We start from the raw sequence: 22,167 nt of genomic DNA on the forward strand, positions 1-22,167 counted from the left end.
TGTACAAATAACAAATAACATGAAGTAGTAGTTAATAATACATGAAGTGAAGGACCTGGAACAATTAACTCTTGCGGGCTTGACGGGGTGCTCGGCTCCCTAATAACACAGAGAAAGAGACCAATCAAAAGTACTATAAAGCAAAATTACACAATTACATACAAATAGGACAAAAGACACAATAACATTCCTGCCCTCCCCCCCCCCCCCCGGAAATGCAATCCAGTACAGCCGAACACCTGTGTCCATGCAAAAAATAGAAAAAAAGTGGATAAATAAAAAAATGAAGTAATATTAAAAATATGAAAGCTAACCAACTGCCTTTCAAATTTCATTCCTTTTTATATAACATCTTTCACATCTTATCAAAATAGAATCTAAGAAAGATGTTAAACGAAACAATAATCGATACCAACCATGGTACTCAGAAAATTACTGACTTAATTCTAAGAAATAAATAGTTAACATGATTCAGCACTGAAAATATATAAATTCTAGATTATTTTCGAGAAAAAAAAAAGCAATCAAAATAAAGATATATAACTGATCAAAAATTTACCTAATTCAGCAGATAACTTCTTGATTTTCTCCTTCAAAGGATTAAGAATGAATTCCAGTTGATTTTTCTCCTCTCTTAGTTTCTCTTTCTCATCGGTTAGCTTTGTGTACACATTCACAAGTTTCTGCGTCTGTTAACAAAACATATTTATCAGTATAGGTATAACATGTTTCCAGCAATCTGCAGCATTCTGGGAGGATCAGCAATGCCATCCATATAATTCATGTATATGCCGTAGAGATATTTAAGATTAACATGAAGCACCTCCTCTGCTCCCCCCCCCCCCTCCCCATTCAAAACAGCTATGACATACAATAGAAAGCTAACTGCTTTACCAGTCTAAATCAGTTTAAACCAGTCTAAACCAGTTTAGAAGGAAAGAGTCAGGACTGAAATCACTTAAGCCAACTCGAGGACTCAACTCGAGGACTCAAATCAAGGACCCAACTCGAGGACCCAACTCGAGGACCCAAATCGAGGACCCAACTGGAGGACCCACATGGAGGACCCAAATGGAGGACCCAACTCGAGGACCCAACTCGAGGACTCAAGTTCACTCAACTCGAGGACAAAATTCGAGGACTCAACTCAATTCACAGACACTACTGGTAATGACTCAACTCAACCAAAATAGGAAATATTCTTTATAATTAACCACTGACCTTTAACCTATATCACATGAGATACTCAGGCCTGATGAGGGGGAGGGTCAGAGGGGAGCTATAGCCCCTAGGCATGGTGGCAATAATGAGACCATGGAAGATATGGAGGGGTTCAGGGATATATGAGTTAAAAATACCAGAATAGTTTCATTTTCATAATACAATTTACAGGCAAACTGAAGAGTGCAGCAACTTGTCTGTAATGGCCTCTGGAGATCCTTAAAGATAAGAACAACTATGCTATAGCCACAATACCAAATGCCATAATCATATTATCCTGAATAGTATGCTATTTATACATCTGCCATGTAGACAAATATATACAAAACAAATTCCAGAAAAATTATATTTGTAGCGAAAATAAATTGCGAGGCTCTGCTAAAAACTTCTGAGGAAAAATTTAAAAAATCTGGGGACAAGGCATTTTCAGTATGTGCAAGCTATGGAATGCCTTGCCGAATTCAATGCGTACCTGCGTATGCCTTGCCAGTTTTAAAACATTGCTGAAAACATATTATTTTAGAATTGCCTTTGATGTTTGAACCGTACAGTATGTTTGTATCACCATGTATTTTTCTATCCTTTTATAAGTTTTATGGTATATACCTTTTAAGCATTATTTTTGTACTATTTGCTTTTGAATGTTTCCTGTATTTTAAATGTTTCCTGTATATTAATTGTTTCAATTCCTGTAAAGCCCTTCGAGCAGCATTGCTGATGAACGCGCTATATAATTACTATTCTTATTATTTATTTATTTATAATTTTGAACTTACCTCTCTTCTTTCTCCTTCAACAATGCCCTCGGTGTCTTTTATCCTTTGTAGCAGAGTAAAATGTGAATCTTCCAGACTTTTACGCAGATCCACTTCATGTGAGAGCTCCGTCGTAAGCTAAGTGAACATTAATAATATTTAGGTCTCAAAGCGCTTTACAGACGTTATATTACCCCTGGTCAATGATAACCTGTCCCAGAGACAATCCCTCCAGTCGGCAGCAGTTATATACTGTGCCCAATGACAAGTTACCTCACAGGTACCCATTTAACCCCTGGGTGGAGAGAGGCAAGTGAGATAAAGCATCTTGCCCAAGGACACAACGTAATGAACTACAGTAGGCAGGAATCGAACCAGCAATCCTTGAATCACGAGTCCGATGCCTTAGCCAATTGGCCACCACGCTCTCAAGTAATAAGAGTTGAAACAGAACTACTCTCTTTGTTTAGACTCACATACTGTAGAGATGTCACTGAAGCAATAAAAGTAAACTGTTTGCAGGAATATTTTACAGATGAAGAAACAACCAATCTCTCCATCTACGTCCCATCAGGTTGATGGCTACTTGGAAGTTCATCGAAGCCTTTCATAATTTCAATTTTGCATGATCGACAGGCGGTTAAGTACCCCCTTGCTTCTAAGAAAGATTATTATTCAAAGCCCTGGATTGATAATGTGCCATTGCCAATTCTGGCAAAATCATCTATATAAAATTGTTGTGATATGATTTGGACAGTCAAAAACCTAAAGGTAGGTAACACAAAGGGAAATATTCCCACAGAAAGAATGATAAGTTGAAATATTCACAATTCTTTACATTTTGCATTTTATTACACTTTGGTGTTCATATATTCTTTTGATTTGCACTACATTAAACTGCACTGTGCATTTACACAGTGTCAAAATGTATTAAATGTACTACCTCTGATAACTTTCTAGTCAACCGTTGATTGTTAACTTTGTCCTCCTCCAAACCATTCGATACATCAGAAGTTTCTGTCTGAAAGAGAAAGACAGACAAAACACAACTGTTAAATTATACACACATGTATACAGTGCAGTACAGTAAACAACAGGCAAACAACAACTCTTGACAAGCTATTCTACTGGCACTTCTCAGATTACAATTCCACAGTGTGTGCATCTTCTGCCAGGGCTCCTCATCTGAAATTATGAGCGCAAAATTTATTTGAAATATTTCAAACGGAACTCAAAGCAGGCAGGCCCTAAATATTCAATTTTAGCCTGGACTTGCTACAGTACATGCCATAATGCCAGTGCTTCAAATTTCTACTGATAAATTAATTGATGTTATAAATTGAACTGTGTATTACGTTATTTATTTCATTAATATATATACATCTGTATTTTTTAGTATTTCAAATTTTTCATAAACCTAGAAAAATAGCAAACAACAATTTTTTTTTCAAGACTTGACCCTCTTCTATCCCTTCCTTATATAAACCCCCACCCCTTTCATTCTATTTCATTGTCTATATGTTCAATCAATGCCTCTCACTCTCACCTGTATTTTTGCCAATCTTGACAATTCCTCTTTTATCTTCACCATTTCTTCTTCAGTGGTCCGCCTCTCATTCAGAGCTCGTTCTAAATCTCTCTTGCAATCATCCAAAACAGATTTTAATTTCTTCTCATTCTCCTCGTGTTTTTCTTCCTGCGCTACTAATTGGTCCCTGACTTTGTCTGCCTCCGTCCCGTAGATGTCCTTCTCTGCTTGCAGAGTGCAAAGATTTAATTTCAGTGTCTGTATTTGACTCTCGGCTTTACAGACTCTCGTCACTAGAACCTCGTAACTTTTGTGCAACCTCTGCGGATCGACGACAACGTTCTTCGAGACCGTGTAGGGCGAAATTGGGGTCATACTTTCGCTTTTGTCCTTTGAACTTCTGTCGGTGTCACGACTCATCTTTTCAGGAACAAAACCCAGCATGGACAGTTGTTTCATCAAATTTCCAGTTTCGTTTTCCGCCACGTCGAGTTTCTGCTGCAGTAATGCTTCTGTGTTCTGTGGATGCCGCTCCTTTAGTTTACTAGGAGGGATATGTCTCCTTCTTCTTCTAGATTCCATGTTCATCTGGAGATAAAAGTCAAAATTAAAAGGGATTAGAATTTTAAACATTCTTCTGTACCTCAATTTCTCACCAAAAATTCAACATTTTGTCATTTTTGCTGAGTTTTTCACTGTATAACTGTAAGGGTATTAGGCCAAAAGAATATTGAAAAGATTAGCCAAGTCAGTTCTATGATGTTCTGATGACCAAGAAACATTGTATTCAAAGCTGTACAGTATGACTAATTCACTTCGCTAATTGGCAAATAACAACCCTAGTCTAAGTCTATTTCTTCATTCCCATGTTGAAGTCTAGGTTACTTTCTCTGTTCAGACTAAGGAATGGATATTGTAGGGGAAATGGCACCTCACAGAAAATAAGCTTGTGAAGCCACCAGAATCATACATGCTCTTACACATAATTGGTCAAGTAACTGCTAAACCAGTTATGTTACTGAGTTCAATGCATCACCATTTTCCATGGACAACCGGCAGATGGCCGCAATACAAAACTAATACTTAACTCATGATCGAGCTATGTGACAGTATTATTACTAGTTTGCTTTTAGTTTTGATCAAAATTCCAAATATCATATTTCACTTCTAAGGCTAACTGTCAGCCTTATTTTTTTGCCTCATCTATAGGCTACTAGGCCTTGAGAATTCACTTTAGGGTATAGCATGAACGGTACCAAACACTGTACGTTCACCACAGCATTCAAAGCAAGCAAGATAATGCTTATGATCCTAAAATTTGCTTAACTTTGTTCACATTGTACACTTAATATCATTGTGTACTGTTAGGAACACTTTCACAAATGACTTCAAAGAATGCACCCATTGAATGATTAAAGTATGCCTCAAAAATATATAATAATATATAGACCTATATATTATTATATATTTTTGACCTGTCTAGCCCTAAGTAGTAGATTTTTGTGTAGCATATACTGCATTCCCCATCAGAATGGCAGGAGGTTTTTCTACTGGTAACTAACTAATAGGTCTATTCTACCCTAGGCCTACATGATTAGAAGTGATGTTCTCAGTTCATATGAATGAATTTTTTGCCTTGCCTTGCCTGGTCAAATTGAAATAGAAAACTTGTTCTTCTCCTTGATATGTTGGCGTTGCTCGATCATACGACACACAAGGTGATGTAATTAGATCTAGTATAGTAATAGTAACACAAACAGTAATAGTAAAACTAACACAGTAACAGGCCAGAAGTAGGACCGAAAAGAAATTGTGAGTTTTGTGACCACTACTTAGTATGGGCTGCTACCAGGCCTGGCTGCTACCTAGTTACACTAGTATAGTCAGTATTGCGAAGTTCGCCATACTGCGAAGTTCGGGCACCCTAAGAAATACACGATTTTCACCATGAAAACCTACAGGAAGAGCCAAATTTCACCAAAAAGTACGAAGCTACAGTTATTTTCTCTCCAAAATGACCCGTGTGCAAGAAATTACTTACATATTTGTCAATAAAATGACGAAGATCTATGAAGTCTGTTATAATTACTGAAAGAGCAACAGCGCCACCAATTTTTACCAGCGCCACACTGTAGGTTGCGTGTCCGAACTTCGCAATACTCTAGCAAGAAATACCAGTTCCACAATCACGAAGAATTTTCTTGGAAAACAACGTGAAAACAGTTTGCAGGAAAGAAAGTTTGGCCGTGTATCGTACTAAAACACAATTCTCCCACCATATGAAGTATATTTTCTGGTGATTTAGACCAGAAGATTTAGTTTTGGGGTGTTTTAAGTCTTAAGTGGCCGAACTTCGAAGTCACCATCCTACAACTACAAGTACAAGGCCTAGTATTAACCTTGGCCTACTATATACTAGTACTATTACCAACTTACTACTTAGGCTATAAATGATGGCCAGCCTACTGTTGTGTCAGTTACTGGCTTACATAACTTACTTCTAGGCGTTAACTTAAGTTAGCTCCTAGGCCTTTTACTAGGTACAGTCAAGTAGGCCTACCGTCCTAGTAATAGTATAGGCCCTAGGCTAGTCCCACTAGCCTGGGCCTAACGTTAGGTATGCCTAGTTTGATATCCAACGTTACGGATCTGGGCTAACTTTAGGCCTATCGAGGGTACTCTATTTAATGTAGGTGTCAATGCATGTAAACTTACGTTCCTATCTTCCGATAAATGATAGGTAGCTTACCTTCGAACATCGAAGTAAATCTGCGATATCGCCGTGGACCTACTGTAGTATAACTGTACGTTTGGAAGTTTGTGTTATTCTCAGCTCAGCGATCGTTGTTGAAGGAACAGCAAACTCTTTTGAAAGTAGCGCCACCAACTTACTGAGATTTGAGGAAGTAACGAATGCCATTTGAGCCAAAATTGAGGTTGTGTTAAATACCTTCAAGCGGAGAACTCTCGTGCCACAAGTTGTTTATGAAGAACTACGTTTTTCTTTTCATTTACTTTTCTCTTCATCGATACATCGAGAAATTTTTCCTCTCGACTGCCCATAGCATATTCAACACTGAGGCTTCCAATGGACAGGGTTGACTAGTTTAGGAGCAGCAAATCTCATCACAAGCACCCTTCCGTAGGCCTAAACCAAGGGTTCCCTAACTGGGGTACATGAACCCCCATAGGTGCGTGAGTCCATCCCAGGGGGTTCGTGAGACGTTTCTGAAAGTCAAAGTACTTTTTTTAGCTAAAATCTGATATATCATATAATTTAGTAATGTACAAAAGTCGTACCTATCGACAAACTCTACAATACTACACTATGAACTTGATCTTTTACGAAGCACTATTATAGTATAATAATGACTCAGATCGTGTCTCGAAAAGTTGGGGGTTCGTGAACAACTTTGACATCCACATGGGCTTCTTGTGGGGTATAAAGTTAGGGAAACCTTGGCCTAAACGATCGATATATAAAGCTTAAGAGGTGGCTGAAGTTGATTGCCTAGTAAAGATACTGGACATTTTCTGCATGTTTACGTCAATACTTCCTCAGATTATTTTGTTATGGCAAGTTATGGATAATCAAATTTGGTTTTACTTTGTGAATACATCTGGCAACCTAAAGAGTGAATGATGATTTGACGGCAATTCAAATATGAAAATAATATTACAGTGACTAAAAAGTAACATGTCTTTATACAGATTTTGAAAAGAAGAGCTCATTACCCTGTGGAAAAGATATAATAAGAAAATAAAGATTTGAATTGACCGGGAATCAATGCATATGATAGGTTGGAAATTTATTAAAATTTTGTTGTTTTTGTTTCAGACTGTAACGTCTTGAATTGTGCTAATAAATGAAATATGAAAAAAATATTATGGTGACCAAAAAGTAACATGTCTTTATACGGATTTTGAAAAGAGAAGCTCATACCTCTGTGGAAAAGATATAATAAGAAAATAAAGATTTGCATTGACCGGGAATCGAACCCGGGCCTCCCGCGTGGCAGGCGAGAATTCTACCACTGAACCATCAATGCAGATGAAAAAGTTGGAAATGTATAAACGCTTTCTTCTTTTAGTTTAAAACTATAACGTTTTGATTGGTGCAAAGTATTAACACGTGGTGCAATGTATTAACACTTTCTTCTTTTAGTTTAAAACTATAACGTTTTGAATTGTGCAAAGAAATGAAATATGAAATAAATTACAGTGATTAAAAAGGTTACAAGTCTTTATACGGATTTTGAAACGTAGAGCTCGTATCCCTGTGGAAAAGATATAATAAGAAAATAAAGATTTGCATTGACCGGGAATCGAACCCGGGCCTCCCGCGTGGCAGGCGAGAATTCTACCACTGAACCATCAATGCAGATGAAAAAGTTGGAAATGTATTAACAGTTTCTTCTTTTAGTTTAAAACTATAACGTTAAGATTGGTGCAAAGTATTAACACGTGGTGCAATGTATTAACACTTTCTTCTTTTAGTTTAAAACTATAACGTTTTGAATTGTGCAAAGAAATGAAATATGAAATAAATTACAGTGAATAAAAAGGCTACAAGTCTTTATACGCATTTTGAAAAGTAGAGCTCGTATATATCCCTGTGGAAAAGATATAATAAGAAAATAAAGATTTGCATTGACCGGGAATCGAACCCGGGCCTCCCGCGTGGCAGGCGAGAATTCTACCACTGAACCATCAATGCAGATGAAAAAGTTGGAAATGTATTAACACTTTCTTCTTTTAGTTTAAAACTATAACGTTTTAATTGGTGCAAGGTATTAACACGTGGTGCAATGTATTAACACTTTCTTCTTTTAGTTTAAAACTATTATCGTTTTGAATTGTGCAAAGAAATGAAATATGAAATAAATTACAGTGATTAAAAAGGTTACAAGTCTTTATACGCATTTTGAAAAGTAGAGCTCGTATCCCTGTGGAAAAGATATAATAAGAAAATAAAGATTTGCATTGACCGGGAATCGAACCCGGGCCTCCCGCGTGGCAGGCGAGAATTCTACCACTGAACCATCAATGCAGATGGAAAAGTTGGAAATGTATTAACACTTTCTTCTTTTAGTTTAAAACCATAACGTTTTGATTGGTGCAAGGTATTAACACGTGGTGCAATGTATTAACACTTTCTTCTTTTAGTTTAAAACTATAACGTTTTGATTGGTGCAAAGTATTAACACGTGGTGCAATGTATTAATACTTTCTTCTTTTAGTTTAAAACTATAACGTTTTGAATTGTGCTAAGAAATGAAATATGAAATAATTTACAGTGATTAAAACGGTTACAAGTCTTTATACGCATTTTGAAAAGTAGAGCTCGTATCCCTGTGGAAAAGATATAATAAGACAATAAAGATTTGCATTGACCGGGAATCGAACCGGGGCCTCCCGCGTGGCAGGCGAGAATTCTACCACTTAACCATCAATGCAGATGAAAAAGTTGGAAATGTATTAACGCTTTCTTCTTTTAGTTTAAAACTATAACGTTTTGATTGGTACAAAGTATTAACACGTGGTGCAATGTATTAACACTTTCTTCTTTTAGTTTAAAACTATAACGTTTTGAATTGTGCAAAGAAATGAAATATGAAATAAATTACAGTGATTAAAAAGGTTACAAGTCTTTATACGCATTTTGAAAAGTAGAGCTCGTATCCCTGTGGAAAAGATATAATAAGAAAATAAAGATTTGCATTGACCGGGAATCGAACCCGGGCCTCCCGCGTGGCAGGCGAGAATTCTACCACTGAACCATCAATGCAGATGAAAAAGTTGGAAATGTATTAACGCTTTCTTCTTTTAGTTTAAAACTATAACGTTTTGATGGTTGTAAAGTATTAACACGTGGTGCAATGTTAACACTTTCTTCTTTTAGTTTAAAACTATAACGTTTTGAATTGTGCAAAGAAATGAAATATGAAATAAATTACAGTGATTAAAAATGTTACATGTCTTTAAACGCATTTTGAAAAGTAGAGCTCGTATCCCTGTGGAAAAGATATAATAAGAAACTAAAGATTTGCATTGACCGGGAATCGAACCCGGGCCTCCCGCGTGGCAGGCGAGAATTTCACCACTGAACCATCAATGCATATGAAAAAGTTGGAAATGTATTAACGCTTTCTTCTTTTAGTTTAAAACTATAACGTTTTGATTGGTACAAAGTATTAACACGTGGTGCAATGTATTAACAATTTCTTCTTTTAGTTTAAAACTATAACGTTTTGAATTGTGCAAAGAAATGTAATATGAAATGAATAACAGTGATTAAAACGGTTACAAGTCTTTATACGCATTTTGAAAAGTAGAACTCGTATCCCTGTGGAAAAGATATAATAAGAAAATAAAGATTTGCATTGACCGGGAATCGAAACCCGGGCCTCCCGCGTGGCAGGCGAGAATTCTACCACTGAACCATCAATGCAGATGAAAAAGCTGGAAATGTATTTACACTTTCTTCTTTTAGTTTAAAACTATAACGTTTTGATTGGTACAAAGTATTAACACGTGGTGCAATGTATTAACACATTCCTTTTTTAGTTTAAAACTATAACATTTGAATTGTGCAAAGAAATGATATATGAAATAAATTACAGTGATTAAAACGGTTACAAGTCTTTATACGCATTTTGTAAAGTAGAGCTCATATCCCTGTGGAAAAGATTTAATAAGAAAATAAAGATTTGCATTGACCGGGAATCGAACCCGGGCTCACCGCGTGGCAGGCGAGAATTCTACCACTGAACCATCAATGCATATGAAAAAGTTGGAAATTTATTAACATTACCTTCTTTTAGTTTAAAACTATAACGTTTTGATTGGTGCAAAGTATTAACACGTGGTGCAATGTATTAACATTACCTTCTTTTAGTTTAAAACTATAACGTTTTGAATTGTGCAAAGAAATGAAATATGAAAATGAATTACAGTGATTAAAAAGGTTACATGTCTTTAAACGCATTTTGAAAAGTAGAGCTCGTATCCCTGTGGAAAAGTTATAATAAGAAAATAAAGATTTGCATTGACCGGGAATCGAAACCCGGGCCTCCCGCGTGGCAGGCGAGAATTCTACCACGAAACCATCAATGCATATGAAAAAGTTGGGAATGTATTAACGCTTTCTGCTTTTAGTTTAAACTGTAACGTCTTGAATTGTGCTAAGAAATGAAATATGAAATAATATGATAGTGACTAAAAAGTTACAGGCCTTTATACGGATTTTGAAAAGAAGAGCTCGTATCCCTGTGGAAAAGATATAATCAGAAAATAAAGATTTGCATTTACCGGGAATCGAACCATTAATGCATCTGATAGGTTGGAAATATATAAAAATGTTGTTGTTTTTGTTTCAGACTGTAACGTCTTGAATTGTGCTAAGAAGTGATGTAAGAGTTGCGGGATATGGGGTTCTTGTCAGCAGCTAGCTGTACAACAGGATTATTGGGAATCCCCCTATAGTGGTCACGATGTGTGGAGACAGCTGACCACTGTATTACAAACACAATAGGCTAAAACAAGAATAAGACTGGCTGTTAGGTATATAAGTAGTTATATTGCTCGGTCTTAACACACATGAAACTATGCAACATAAGACATCTTGGTATAAGTACTCTTTACTGTTACACAATTACACTTGTATCAACAATGAAAACTAGAGATATTGATATAAACAACTAAGGGTGTCAACTTGGCCACAAGACTAATACATGTATGTGCACATTAATAAAAAAGAGATAGAGCTTATCTGGCGGGCGGGTCTGTATAGTCCAGCAGCACGGCACAGCAAGGTTGTTGAATAACTGGTAGGCACGGTGATGAAAGGTTTAATAAATGTCCGATAGTACGAAATAGAAGGTGAGTGGTAAGAGTTCCGTGAATATACTCCAGTGAAAATAGATATGAGTGAGAGCTCCAGGAATACTCCAATAAATAAATAGATCAAAGAAATTTTCTTCCCAAGGAGAGTAGGTATAAAGTCCAGGTACAAGATAGGTGGAGTCAAGGTAAAAGAGTAGGTGAAGTCCAGGTAAAAGATATGTAAATACAAAATGGCAACTAGCAGAACACAGCTCTCAGTTCCATATAATCCATTAAAACGATGAAATAATGTTTACAAACGTACAGCAAATCAATTATATACAGTTAATTCCTCGGACAGCAAAAGTTATATGAATGTAGATAAATATGTATTCTTTAAGCACAAGAAAGACAACTTCTTTATTTTTATATAAGTATACTGTAGTGTACAGACTACTGTACATGATGTCAAGGGTGGCTAATATACAAACATGCCCTGTTGACTGGCTGACAACCAAACTGCCTCTCTCTCCTAAAACACCTTGGAGGAAGCTCCTAAACCACAGGGTAACAACATGTGACCTTCACAACACCTCTCATTGGTCTATACACACCCTAGATACCAAGAGTAACACTCAGAACCAATCAGGGCTAATTACACAGACTAAATCTGCATACAAATGTCTATCCTATAACTGAAACAAGTAAGACAAAGCATCCCTTATCTAAGAAAAGAAAGGAAGAAGAGGAGATGTTTACTGCAACCAGCAACTTTGGCAGAACAAAGAAAGTACTGTTGCCACTGTCTCACTACTAATTATACAGGGGAATATGAGCACAGGATGTGGAAGAGTATAGGCGTTCCTATTACATAACCACTAGGATGGGAGAGAAGAAGAAACAGAAATAGAGCTATTTACAGTGATATATGAAATAATATTATAGTGACTAAAAATTTACAGGTCTTTATACGGATTTTGAAAAGAAGAGCTCATATCCCTGTGGAAAAGATATAATGAGAAAATAAAGATTTGCATTGACCGGGAATCGAACCCGGGCCTCCCGCGTGGCAGGCGAGAATTCTACCACTGAACCATCAATGCAGATGATAAAGTTGGAAATGTGTTAACACTTTCTTCTTTTAGTTTAAAACTATAACGTTTTGAATTGTGCAAAGAAATGAAATATGAAAATAATATTATAGTGACTAAAAAGGTTAAATGTCTTTATACGCATTGTGAAAAGAAGAGCTCATATCCCCGTGGAAAAAATATAGTAAGAAAATAAAGATTTGCATTGACCGGGAATCGAACCCGGGCCTCCCGCGTGGCAGGCGAGAATTCTACCACTGAACCATCAATGCAGATGAAAAAGTTGGAAATGTGTTAACGCTTTCTTCTTTTAGTTTAAAACTATAACGTTTTGAATTGTGCAAAGAAATATGAAATATGAAAATAATATGATAGTGACTAAAAAGGTTAAATGTCTTTATAGGCATTTTGAAAAGAAGAGCTCATATCCCTGTGGAAAAAAGATATAATAAGAAAATAAAGATTTGCATTGACCGGGAATCGAACCCGGGCCTCCCGCGTGGCAGGCGAGAATTCTACCACTGAACCATCAATGCATATGAAAAAGTTGGAAATGTATTAACACTTTCTTCTGTTAGTTTAAAACTATAAAATTTTGAATTGTGCAAAGAAATGAAATATAAAAATAATATGATAGTGACTATAAAGGTTAAATGTCTTTATACGCACTTTGAAAAGAAGAGCTCATATCCCTGTGGAAAAGATATAATAAGAAAATAAAGATTTGCATTGACCGGGAATCGAACCCGGGCCTCCCGCGTGGCAGGCGAGAATTCTACCACTGAACCATCAATGCAGATGAAAAAGCTGGAAATGTATTTACACTTTCTTCATTTAGTTTAAAACTATAACGTTTTGATTGGTACAAAGTATTAACACGTGGTGCAATGTATTAACACATTCCTTTTTTAGTTTAAAACTATAACATTTGAGTTGTGCAAAGAAATGATATATGAAATAAATTACAGTGATTAAAACGGTTACAAGTCTTTATACGCATTTTGTAAAGTAGAGCTCATATCCCTGTGGAAAAGATTTAATAAGAAAATAAAGATTTGCATTGACCGGGAATCGAACCCGGGCTCACCGCGTGGCAGGCGAGAATTCTACCACTGAACCATCAATGCATATGAAAAAGTTGGAAATGTATTAACGCTTTCTTCTTTTAGTTTAAAACTATAACGTTTAGATTGGTGCAAAGTATTAACACATGGTGCAATGTATTAACACTTTCTTCTTTTAGTTTAAAACTATAACGTTTTGAATTGTGCTAAGAAATGAAATATGAAAATGAATTACAGCGATTAAAAAGGTTACATGTCTTTATACGCATTTTAAAAAGTAGAGCTCGTATCCCTGTGGAAAAGATTTAATAAGAAAATAAAGATTTGCATTGACCGGGAATCGAACCCGGGCCTCCCGCGTGGCAGGCGAGAATTCTACCACTGAACCATCAATGCAGATGAAAAAGTTGGAAATTTATTAACATTACCTTCTTTTAGTTTAAAACTATAACGTTTTGAGTTGTGTTGAAACTTGAAATATGAAAATAATATTAAAGTGACCAAAAACAAAGTGAAATCGAAATTCCTACAATTTTACAAATGACGTCATGAATAACAGAGTAAATATTACGGTACTTTGTTACGGATTCCTTTTGCATGGTGAAGTTTTCGGTGTGTGCGCTGTACTAGTAGTCCAATAACTGTATGATTGGTGGTGATGTTGTTGGTGGTGTGCGCTATAGTAGTCTAATAACGGTATCATATTGGTGGTGATGCTCTTGGTGGTGGCGGTTTGAGGGGGGGGGGGTCGGAGTTGCTGTTAAAAGTTCTGCACGGGGACTACACAGTATCAAAATATCATGTGTCTTCCTCAAACAAGATGGTCCCGACGTATTTGTGAGAAACCTGAAAAGTTCCCCTTTAAAAAAATTGAATGTGTGACGGACAACTTACGGTACATGGGTATGTTGCATAGATTCGCGACTGCCTATAATTAGTTCTCTTGAGCTTATAATATTGAGATGCATTCGATTACAAATGTATTCGAAAGAAAGGACTCACTTCAGCACCATATCACCACACCACCACTACCCCACCATACAACATCACCGCCATCCACACCACCACTCCCACCCCTACCAGTACTCGAAAGAAAGGGCTCACCACACGACCACCATACCCCACCAATCCCCACCCAGACTATCACCACAACCACATCAGTCGAAGAAAATCAGGTAAAAAAAAAAGATTTGCCTTGCCCGGTAATCGAACCCGGGCCTCCCGCGTGGCAGGCGAGAATTCTACCACTGAACCATCAATGCAGATGAAAAAGTTGGAAATTTATTAACATTACCTTCTTTTAGTTTAAAACTATAACGTTTTGAGTTGTGTTAAAACTTGAAATATGAAAATAATATTAAAGTGACCAAAAACAACGTGAAATCGAAATTCCTACAATTTTACAAATGACGTCATGAATAACAGAGTAAATATTACGGTACTTTGTTACGGATTCCTTTTGCATGGTGAAGTTTTCGGTGTGTGCGCTGTACTAGTAGTCCAATAACTGTATGATTGGTGGTGATGTTGTTGGTGGTGTGCGCTATAGTAGTCTAATAACGGTATCATATTGGTGGTGATGCTCTTGGTGGTGGCGGTTTGAGGGGGGGGGGGGTCGGAGTTGCTGTTTAAAGTTCTGCACGGGGACTACACAGTATCAAAATATCTTGTGTCTTCCTCAAACAAGATGGTCCCGACGTATTTGTGAGAAACCTAAAAAGTTCCCCTATTGAAAATTGGAATGTGTGACGGACATGTTACGGTACATGGGTATGTTGTATAGATTCGCGACTGCCTGTAATTAGTTCTCTTGCGCTTGTAATATTGAGATGCATTCGATTACAAATGTACTCGAAAGAAAGGACTCACCACACCACCATATCACCACACCTCCACTACCCCACTGTACACCATCGCCATCCACACAACTACTCCCACCCCACCAGTACTTGAAAGAAAGGGTTCACCACACCACTACCATACCCCACCACTCCGCACAGACCATCACCACAACCTCGTCCGCCGAAGAGAAAAATAAATAAAAATAAAAGCAGTTGCATTGACCGGGAATCGAACCCGGGCCTCCCGCGTGGCAGGCGAGAATTCTACCACTGAACCATCAATCCATATTATGATAGGATGGAAATTTATTTAAATTTGGTTGTTTTTGTTTCAGACTGTAACGTCTTGAATTGTGCTAAGAAATGAATTATGAAAATAATATTATAGTGACCAAAAAGTAACATGTCTTTATACGCATTTTGAAAAGAAGAACTCATATCCCTGTGGAAAAGATATAATAAGAAAATAAAGATTTGCATTGACCGGGAATCGAACCCGGGCCTCCCGCTTGCGTATTTGTTTCCCCAAACAGGTCTGCAATTGTGTGTTAATAGTCGCTCATGATTGGTCTGAAAAGTTACGTCATAACCTTCACTTCGAGGTTATCAAAATGTCTGCATCCATTCGTTGCAACGAAGAAAAGATACCCGTTCAAAATTACCCGCAGTTTTTCGAAAATATATGTAGATGTGTTTGGAATTGGTTTAGACATATTGAGCACACTAGTATTGTATGATCTACTTTGATCGAAGATTTTTGTGAAGGCATTAATCGATAACATCGCACAAAGTTTCGTACAGGGGTACATAACACATGCGCTGTAGGCATATATGTATTATAACTGTGTACACAGTGCAGTGACGGAAATATATCATACTGTACACTATACTGTTTTGCGTATATTCATGACTGTGCTCGCGTCGTGAAGTTGATTTTGGTGTAGGCCTACCCATTCCACGAAACGAATTCCGATTTCAATAGAACGGCTGATGAAATTCAAATTCAAACTCAAATTCAAATTCAAATAAACTTTATTAAGCACCAAAAATGGGCAATTAAATGCTCGCAATAAGACAATATACAATGATAAGATGGAATAAGAATAATACAAATAGTATACATAAAAATACACAAAAAGGATACCATACTATGAATTGCACATATTAATATAATAGGATAATAAGAAGTCAAACTATTAAGAAAAATAAGAATTGCAACTGACTGAAGGAATAAGAATCAAACTCTCGAAAATGGTCAAACTATAAGAATCGAAACTAATAGGAATTTAAACCTAAAAATGAAAAATTGAAAAACCTATACGACAGTCTAACGGATCAAAAACGAAAGGATCAAAATTCAATTTTGAAAACAATTAAACTTTAAAAGGCACCTAAAAAGCAATATACTGCTCCTAAACAGATAAAAAATAATGATAATATGCATAAGAGAAAAGAGACTATAGTCTAGTACGCTAAAAGGTGACCCTAAAAACATTGCACATAGCCTAGTTTAATAAGAATGAAATAATCAAACATAAGAATCTTGGATGACGTAAACACGAACCCGATAGAATGTAGCGTATGGATTATAAGTAAGGTCAACATGTTATCCAAGCATTAAAAGTAAAGTTAGTGCGTTTGCAGGGAAACCGCGTAACAAGACTTTATTAAGTGTCAGTGTAACTCAGTGTATGTCTTCGAACTTCCAAACGATGGTCATTATTGATGCTGACGTCACGAGCAATCGGATTGGCTGAAAACTCCGTAATTGCAAACCTGTTTGGGAAAAAATTCGCCTCCCTCGTGGCAGGCGAGAATTCTACCACTGAACCATCAATGCATATGATAGATTAGAAATTTATTAAAATTTGGTTGTTTTTGTTTCAGACTATCATGTTTTGAATTGAGTTAAGAAATGAAATATGAAAATAATATTACAGTGACTAAAAAGTTACATGTCTATATACGGATTTTGAAAAGAAGAGCTCATATCCCTGTGGAAAAGATATAATAAGAAAATCAAGATTAGAATTGACCGGGAATCAATGCATATGATAGGTTGGAAATTTATCAAAATTTTATTGTTTTTGTTTCAGACTGTAACGTCTTGAATTGTGCTAAAAAATGAAATATGAAAATAATATTATAGTGACTAAAAAGTTACATGTCTTTATACGGATTTTGAAAAGAAGAGCTCATACACCTGTGGAAAAGATATAATAAGAAAATAAAGATTTGCATTGACCGGGAATCGAACCCGGGCCTCCCGCGTGGCAGGCGAGAATTCTACCACTGAACCATCAATGCAGATGAAAAAGTTGGAAATGTATTAACACTTTCTTCTTTTAGCTTAAAACTATAACGTTTAGATTGGTGTAAAGTATTAACACGTGGTGCAATGTATTAACACTTTCTTCTTTTAGTTTAAAACTATAACGTTTAGATTGGTGTAAAGTATTAACACGTGGTGCAATGTATTAACACTTTCTTCTTTTAGTTTGAAACTATAACGTTTTGATTGGTGCAAAGTATGAACACGTGGTGCAATGTATTAACAATATCATATAATTGATTTATTGTCGAAACGTTTAATTTGATCTTTAATTTTTTCTTCTCTTTTCTTTCTTCAGGGAGTCTTCTACATTGTTAAGCTATTGTATGCTTTATAGAAGACTTCCTTTCACCTTGTATATTTGCACGTGAAAAAACAAAATAAATCAAATCAAATCAAATTAACACTTTCTTCTTTTAGTTTAAAACTATAACGTTTTGAATGATGCAAAGAAATGAAATATGAAAATGAATTATAGTGATTAAAAAGGTTACATGTCTTTATACGCATTTTGAAATGTAGAGCTCGTATCCCTGTGGAAAAGATATAATAAGACAATAAAGATTTGCATTGACCGGGAATCGAACCCGGGCCTCCCGCGTGGCAGGCGAGAATTCTACCACTGAACCATCAATGCAGATGAAAAAGTTGGAAATGTATTAACGCTTTCTTCTTTTAGTTTAAAACTATAACGTTTTGATTTGTGCAAAGTATTAACACTTGTTGCAATGTATTAACACTTTCTTCTTTTGGTTTAAAACTATAACGTTTTGAATTGTGCAAAGAAATGAAATATGAAAATGAATTACAGCTTTTAAAAGGTTACATGTCTTTAAACGCATTTTGAAAAGTAGAGCTCGTATCCCTGTGGAAAAGATATAATAAGAAAATAAAGATTTGCATTGACCGGGAATCGAACCCGGGCCTCCCGCGTGGCAGGCGAGAATTCTACCACTGAACCATCAATGCATATGATAGATTAGAAATTTATTAAAATTTGGTTGTTTTTGTTTCAGACTATCATGTTTTGAATTGAGTTAAGAAATGAAATATGAAAATAATATTACAGTGACTAAAAAGTTACATGTCTATATACGGATTTTGAAAAGAAGAGCTCATATCCCTGTGGAAAAGATATAATAAGAAAATCAAGATTTGAATTTACCGGGAATCAATGCATATGATAGGTTGGAAATTTATCAAAATTTTATTGTTTTTGTTTCAGACTGTAACGTCTTGAATTGTGCTAAAAAATGAAATATGAAAATAATATTATAGTGACTAAAAAGTTACATGTCTTTATACGGATTTTAAAAAGAAGAGCTCATACACCTGTGGAAAAGATATAATAAGAAAATAAAGATTTGCATTGACCGGGAATCGAACCCGGGCCTCCCGCGTGGCAGGCGAGAATTCTACCACTGAACCATCAATGCAGATGAAAAAGTTGGAAATGTATTAACACTTTCTTCTTTTAGTTTAAAACTATAACGGTTTGATTGGTGCAAAGTATTAACACGTGGTGCAATGTATTAACACTTTCTTCTTTTACATTAAAACTATAACGTTTAGATTGGTGCAAAGTATTAACACGTGGTGCAATGTATTAACACTTTCTTCTTTTAGTTTAAAACTATTAACGTTTTGAATTGTGCAAAGAAATGAAATATGAAAATGAATTACAGTGATTAAAAAGGTTACATGTCTTTAAACGCATTTTGAAAAGAAGAGCTCGTATCCCTGTGGAAAAGATATAATAAGACAATAAAGATTTGCATTGACCGGGAATCGAACCCGGGCCTCCCGCGTGGCAGGCGAGAATTCTACCACTGAACCATCAATGCATATGAAAAAGTTGGAAATGTATTAACGCTTTCTTCTTTTAGTTTTAAACTATAACGTTTTGATTGGTGCAAAGTATTAACACGTGGTGCAATGTATTAACACTTTCTTCTTTTAGTTTAAAACTATAACGTTTAGATTGGTGCAAAGTATTAACACGTGGTGCTATGTATTAACACTTTCTTCTTTTAGTTTAAAACTATTAACGTTTTGAATTGTGCAAAGAAATGAAATATGAAAATGAATAACAGTGATTAAAAAGGTTACATGTCTTTAAACGCATTTTGAAAAGAAGAGCTCATATCGCTGTGGAAAAGATATAATAAGACAATAAAGATTTGCATTGACCGGGAATTGAACCCGGGCCTCCCGCGTGGCGGGCGAGAATTCTACCACTGAACCATCAATGCAGATGAAAAAGATGGACATTTATTAACATTACCTTCTTTTAGTTTAAAACTATAACGTTTTGAGTAGTGTTAAAACTTGAAATATGAAAATAATATTAAAGTGACCAAAAACAAAGTGAAATCGAAATTCCTCCAATTTTACAAATGACGTCATGAATAACAGAGTAAATATTACGGTACTTTGTTACGGATTCCTTTTGCATGGTGAAGTTTCGGTGTGTGCGCTATACTAGTAGTCAAATATCTGTATGATTGGTGGTGGTGTTGTTGGTGGTGTGCGCTATAGTAGTCTAATAACGGTATCATATTGGTGGTGATTCTCTTGGTGGTGGCGGTTTGAGGGGGGGGGGGGTCGGAGTTGCTGTTAAAAGTTCTGCACGGGGACTACACAGTATCAAAATATCTTGTGTCTTCCTCAAACAAGATGGTCGCAGACGTATTTGTGAGACACCTGAAAAGTTCCCCTTTTAAAAAATTGAATGTGTGACGGACAACTTACGGTACATGGGTATGTTGTATAGATTCGCGACTGCCTGTAATTAGTTCTCTTGAGCTTATAATATTGAGATGCATTCGATTACAAATGTATTCGAAAGAAAGGACTCACTACATCACCATATCACCACACCACCACTACCCCACCATACAACATCACCGCCATCCTGACCACCACTCCCACCCCTACCAGTACTCGAAAGAAAGGGCTCACCACACGACTACCATACCCCACCACTCCCCACCCAGACTATCACCACAACCACATCCGTCGAAGAAAATAAGGTAAAAAAAAAGGCAGTTGCATTGACCGGGAATCGAACCCGGGCCTCCCGCGTGGCAGGCGAGAATTCTACCACTGAACCATCAATGCAGATGAAAAAGTTGGAAATGTATTAACAGTTTCTTCTTTTAGTTTAAAACTATAACGTTTTGAGTTGTGTTAAAACTTGAAATATGAAAATAATATGAAAGTGACCAAAAACAAAGTGAAATCGAAATTCCTACAATTTTACAAATGACGTCATGAATAACAGAGTAAATATTACGGTACTTTGTTACGGATTCCTTTTGCATGGTGAAGTTTTCGGTGTGTGCGCTATACTAGTAGTCCAATAACTGTATGATTGGTGGTGATGTTGTTGGTGGTGTGCGCTATAGTAGTCTAATAACGGTATCATATTGGTGGTGATGCTCTTGGTGGTGGCGGTTTGAGGGGGGGGGGGGGTCGGAGTTGCTGTTAAAAGTTCTGCACGGGGACTACACAGTATCAAAATATCTTGTGTCTTCCTCAAACAAGATGGTCGCAGACGTATTTGTGAGAATCCTGAAAAGTTCCCGGCCCTTTTAAAAAATTGAATGTGTGACGGACAACTTACGGTACATGGGTATGTTGTATTGATTCGCGACTGCCTGTAATTAGTTCTCTTGAGCTTATAATATTGAGATGCATTCGATTACAAATGTATTCGAAAGAAAGGACTCACTACACCACCATATCACCACACCACCACTACCCCACCATACAACATCACCGCCATCCACACCACCACTCTCACCCCCACCAGTACTCGAAAGAAAGGGCTCACCACACGACTACCATACCCCACCACTCCCCACCCAGACTATCATCACAACCACATCAGTCGAAGAAAATAAGGAAAAAAAAAAGCAGTTGCATTGACCGGGAATCGAACCCGGGCCTCCCGCGTGGGAGGCGAGAATTCTACCACTGAACCATCAATGCTGTTAAATAAATACAGGTATGTTTTTAAAATTTGTTTCATTCAAAGACTAGAACTATTTGACTTACGCTAAGAAAATGCAAAATCAAAATTTATATTGAAATATATAGACAGCGGAATCGCACTTTCTAACCTTGACAGATTGACGCAATGGATATTATAATTTTATAACCATGGTTATTAGCCGACAAAAGCCACTGGGTATGTGCGCCAGTTATCAAGAATTTGACGATGCTGTTGTGGGGCAAGGGGGAAGGGGAGGGTAGAACTCTTTTCTATACGGATATTCACACAGTACATAGAAATTTATTCTTTGACACAGTATCAAACTAAAATGTGCCTAACCAAAACAAAATGGCGTCCAATGTTGTATATATTTATATATCAAAAAGACCTGATCATGAAGAATTTTTTTTATCCTTCTCCTTTGTTTTCCATTTGATTTGATTCTAGACACTTTTATATATATTTCGGACATAGAACCGTCATTATACTTGATTTTATTGTAATTAATTTAGTG

At 36.4% G+C, this 22,167-nt stretch overlaps 1 protein-coding gene and 26 non-coding genes across 29 annotated transcripts in view; all 27 read right to left on the reverse strand.

Moving 5' to 3' along the window:
• LOC139975666 (uncharacterized) overlaps positions 1-6,355 on the reverse strand; it is a 44,152-nt gene extending 37,797 nt beyond the window's left edge. For 2 of the 3 annotated variants that reach the window (XM_071983760.1, XM_071983763.1), the window contains exons 1-5: positions 6,254-6,355; positions 3,523-4,092; positions 2,920-2,997; positions 1,998-2,114; positions 560-689 (exon numbers count right to left, since the gene is read on the reverse strand). In XM_071983760.1, the coding sequence (XP_071839861.1) occupies positions 560-689; positions 1,998-2,114; positions 2,920-2,997; positions 3,523-4,092 (895 nt within the window). In that variant the 5' untranslated portion in view covers positions 6,254-6,355. Of the gene's footprint in view, positions 1-559; positions 690-1,997; positions 2,115-2,919; positions 2,998-3,522; positions 4,093-6,219 lie in introns of all 3 variants that reach the window. The other variant, XM_071983762.1, reaches the window with a different exon arrangement.
• A 1,127-nt stretch (positions 6,356-7,482) lies between these two features.
• On the reverse strand, positions 7,483-7,553 carry Trnag-gcc (transfer RNA glycine (anticodon GCC)). Its single transcript has one exon. It is a non-coding gene; the product is annotated as a tRNA-Gly (tRNA).
• A 261-nt stretch (positions 7,554-7,814) lies between these two features.
• Trnag-gcc (transfer RNA glycine (anticodon GCC)) lies at positions 7,815-7,885 on the reverse strand. Its single transcript has one exon. It is a non-coding gene; the product is annotated as a tRNA-Gly (tRNA).
• A 265-nt stretch (positions 7,886-8,150) lies between these two features.
• On the reverse strand, positions 8,151-8,221 carry Trnag-gcc (transfer RNA glycine (anticodon GCC)). The gene has a single exon. It is a non-coding gene; the product is annotated as a tRNA-Gly (tRNA).
• A 262-nt stretch (positions 8,222-8,483) lies between these two features.
• On the reverse strand, positions 8,484-8,554 carry Trnag-gcc (transfer RNA glycine (anticodon GCC)). The gene has a single exon. It is a non-coding gene; the product is annotated as a tRNA-Gly (tRNA).
• A 335-nt stretch (positions 8,555-8,889) lies between these two features.
• Positions 8,890-8,960, reverse strand: Trnag-gcc (transfer RNA glycine (anticodon GCC)). The gene has a single exon. It is a non-coding gene; the product is annotated as a tRNA-Gly (tRNA).
• Positions 8,961-9,221: 261 nt separating this feature from the next.
• On the reverse strand, positions 9,222-9,292 carry Trnag-gcc (transfer RNA glycine (anticodon GCC)). The gene has a single exon. It is a non-coding gene; the product is annotated as a tRNA-Gly (tRNA).
• Positions 9,293-9,551: 259 nt separating this feature from the next.
• Positions 9,552-9,622, reverse strand: Trnag-gcc (transfer RNA glycine (anticodon GCC)). Its single transcript has one exon. It is a non-coding gene; the product is annotated as a tRNA-Gly (tRNA).
• Positions 9,623-9,883: 261 nt separating this feature from the next.
• Trnag-gcc (transfer RNA glycine (anticodon GCC)) lies at positions 9,884-9,955 on the reverse strand. Its single transcript has one exon. It is a non-coding gene; the product is annotated as a tRNA-Gly (tRNA).
• Positions 9,956-10,215: 260 nt separating this feature from the next.
• On the reverse strand, positions 10,216-10,286 carry Trnag-gcc (transfer RNA glycine (anticodon GCC)). Its single transcript has one exon. It is a non-coding gene; the product is annotated as a tRNA-Gly (tRNA).
• A 262-nt stretch (positions 10,287-10,548) lies between these two features.
• On the reverse strand, positions 10,549-10,620 carry Trnag-gcc (transfer RNA glycine (anticodon GCC)). The gene has a single exon. It is a non-coding gene; the product is annotated as a tRNA-Gly (tRNA).
• A 1,740-nt stretch (positions 10,621-12,360) lies between these two features.
• Positions 12,361-12,431, reverse strand: Trnag-gcc (transfer RNA glycine (anticodon GCC)). Its single transcript has one exon. It is a non-coding gene; the product is annotated as a tRNA-Gly (tRNA).
• Positions 12,432-12,620: 189 nt separating this feature from the next.
• On the reverse strand, positions 12,621-12,691 carry Trnag-gcc (transfer RNA glycine (anticodon GCC)). Its single transcript has one exon. It is a non-coding gene; the product is annotated as a tRNA-Gly (tRNA).
• A 193-nt stretch (positions 12,692-12,884) lies between these two features.
• Trnag-gcc (transfer RNA glycine (anticodon GCC)) lies at positions 12,885-12,955 on the reverse strand. The gene has a single exon. It is a non-coding gene; the product is annotated as a tRNA-Gly (tRNA).
• A 189-nt stretch (positions 12,956-13,144) lies between these two features.
• Positions 13,145-13,215, reverse strand: Trnag-gcc (transfer RNA glycine (anticodon GCC)). The gene has a single exon. It is a non-coding gene; the product is annotated as a tRNA-Gly (tRNA).
• A 260-nt stretch (positions 13,216-13,475) lies between these two features.
• Trnag-gcc (transfer RNA glycine (anticodon GCC)) lies at positions 13,476-13,546 on the reverse strand. The gene has a single exon. It is a non-coding gene; the product is annotated as a tRNA-Gly (tRNA).
• A 262-nt stretch (positions 13,547-13,808) lies between these two features.
• Trnag-gcc (transfer RNA glycine (anticodon GCC)) lies at positions 13,809-13,879 on the reverse strand. The gene has a single exon. It is a non-coding gene; the product is annotated as a tRNA-Gly (tRNA).
• A 795-nt stretch (positions 13,880-14,674) lies between these two features.
• Trnag-gcc (transfer RNA glycine (anticodon GCC)) lies at positions 14,675-14,745 on the reverse strand. The gene has a single exon. It is a non-coding gene; the product is annotated as a tRNA-Gly (tRNA).
• A 793-nt stretch (positions 14,746-15,538) lies between these two features.
• Positions 15,539-15,609, reverse strand: Trnag-gcc (transfer RNA glycine (anticodon GCC)). The gene has a single exon. It is a non-coding gene; the product is annotated as a tRNA-Gly (tRNA).
• A 1,951-nt stretch (positions 15,610-17,560) lies between these two features.
• Trnag-gcc (transfer RNA glycine (anticodon GCC)) lies at positions 17,561-17,631 on the reverse strand. The gene has a single exon. It is a non-coding gene; the product is annotated as a tRNA-Gly (tRNA).
• Positions 17,632-18,222: 591 nt separating this feature from the next.
• Trnag-gcc (transfer RNA glycine (anticodon GCC)) lies at positions 18,223-18,293 on the reverse strand. The gene has a single exon. It is a non-coding gene; the product is annotated as a tRNA-Gly (tRNA).
• A 261-nt stretch (positions 18,294-18,554) lies between these two features.
• Trnag-gcc (transfer RNA glycine (anticodon GCC)) lies at positions 18,555-18,625 on the reverse strand. The gene has a single exon. It is a non-coding gene; the product is annotated as a tRNA-Gly (tRNA).
• Positions 18,626-19,021: 396 nt separating this feature from the next.
• Trnag-gcc (transfer RNA glycine (anticodon GCC)) lies at positions 19,022-19,092 on the reverse strand. The gene has a single exon. It is a non-coding gene; the product is annotated as a tRNA-Gly (tRNA).
• A 337-nt stretch (positions 19,093-19,429) lies between these two features.
• On the reverse strand, positions 19,430-19,500 carry Trnag-gcc (transfer RNA glycine (anticodon GCC)). The gene has a single exon. It is a non-coding gene; the product is annotated as a tRNA-Gly (tRNA).
• A 337-nt stretch (positions 19,501-19,837) lies between these two features.
• Trnag-gcc (transfer RNA glycine (anticodon GCC)) lies at positions 19,838-19,908 on the reverse strand. The gene has a single exon. It is a non-coding gene; the product is annotated as a tRNA-Gly (tRNA).
• A 797-nt stretch (positions 19,909-20,705) lies between these two features.
• Positions 20,706-20,776, reverse strand: Trnag-gcc (transfer RNA glycine (anticodon GCC)). The gene has a single exon. It is a non-coding gene; the product is annotated as a tRNA-Gly (tRNA).
• Positions 20,777-21,578: 802 nt separating this feature from the next.
• Positions 21,579-21,649, reverse strand: Trnag-ccc (transfer RNA glycine (anticodon CCC)). The gene has a single exon. It is a non-coding gene; the product is annotated as a tRNA-Gly (tRNA).
• Between the last annotated feature and the right edge of the window lie 518 nt (positions 21,650-22,167).

This window comes from Apostichopus japonicus, chromosome 11 (genome assembly GCF_037975245.1).
Source record: "Apostichopus japonicus isolate 1M-3 chromosome 11, ASM3797524v1, whole genome shotgun sequence".
NCBI lineage: Eukaryota > Metazoa > Echinodermata > Holothuroidea > Aspidochirotida > Stichopodidae > Apostichopus > Apostichopus japonicus.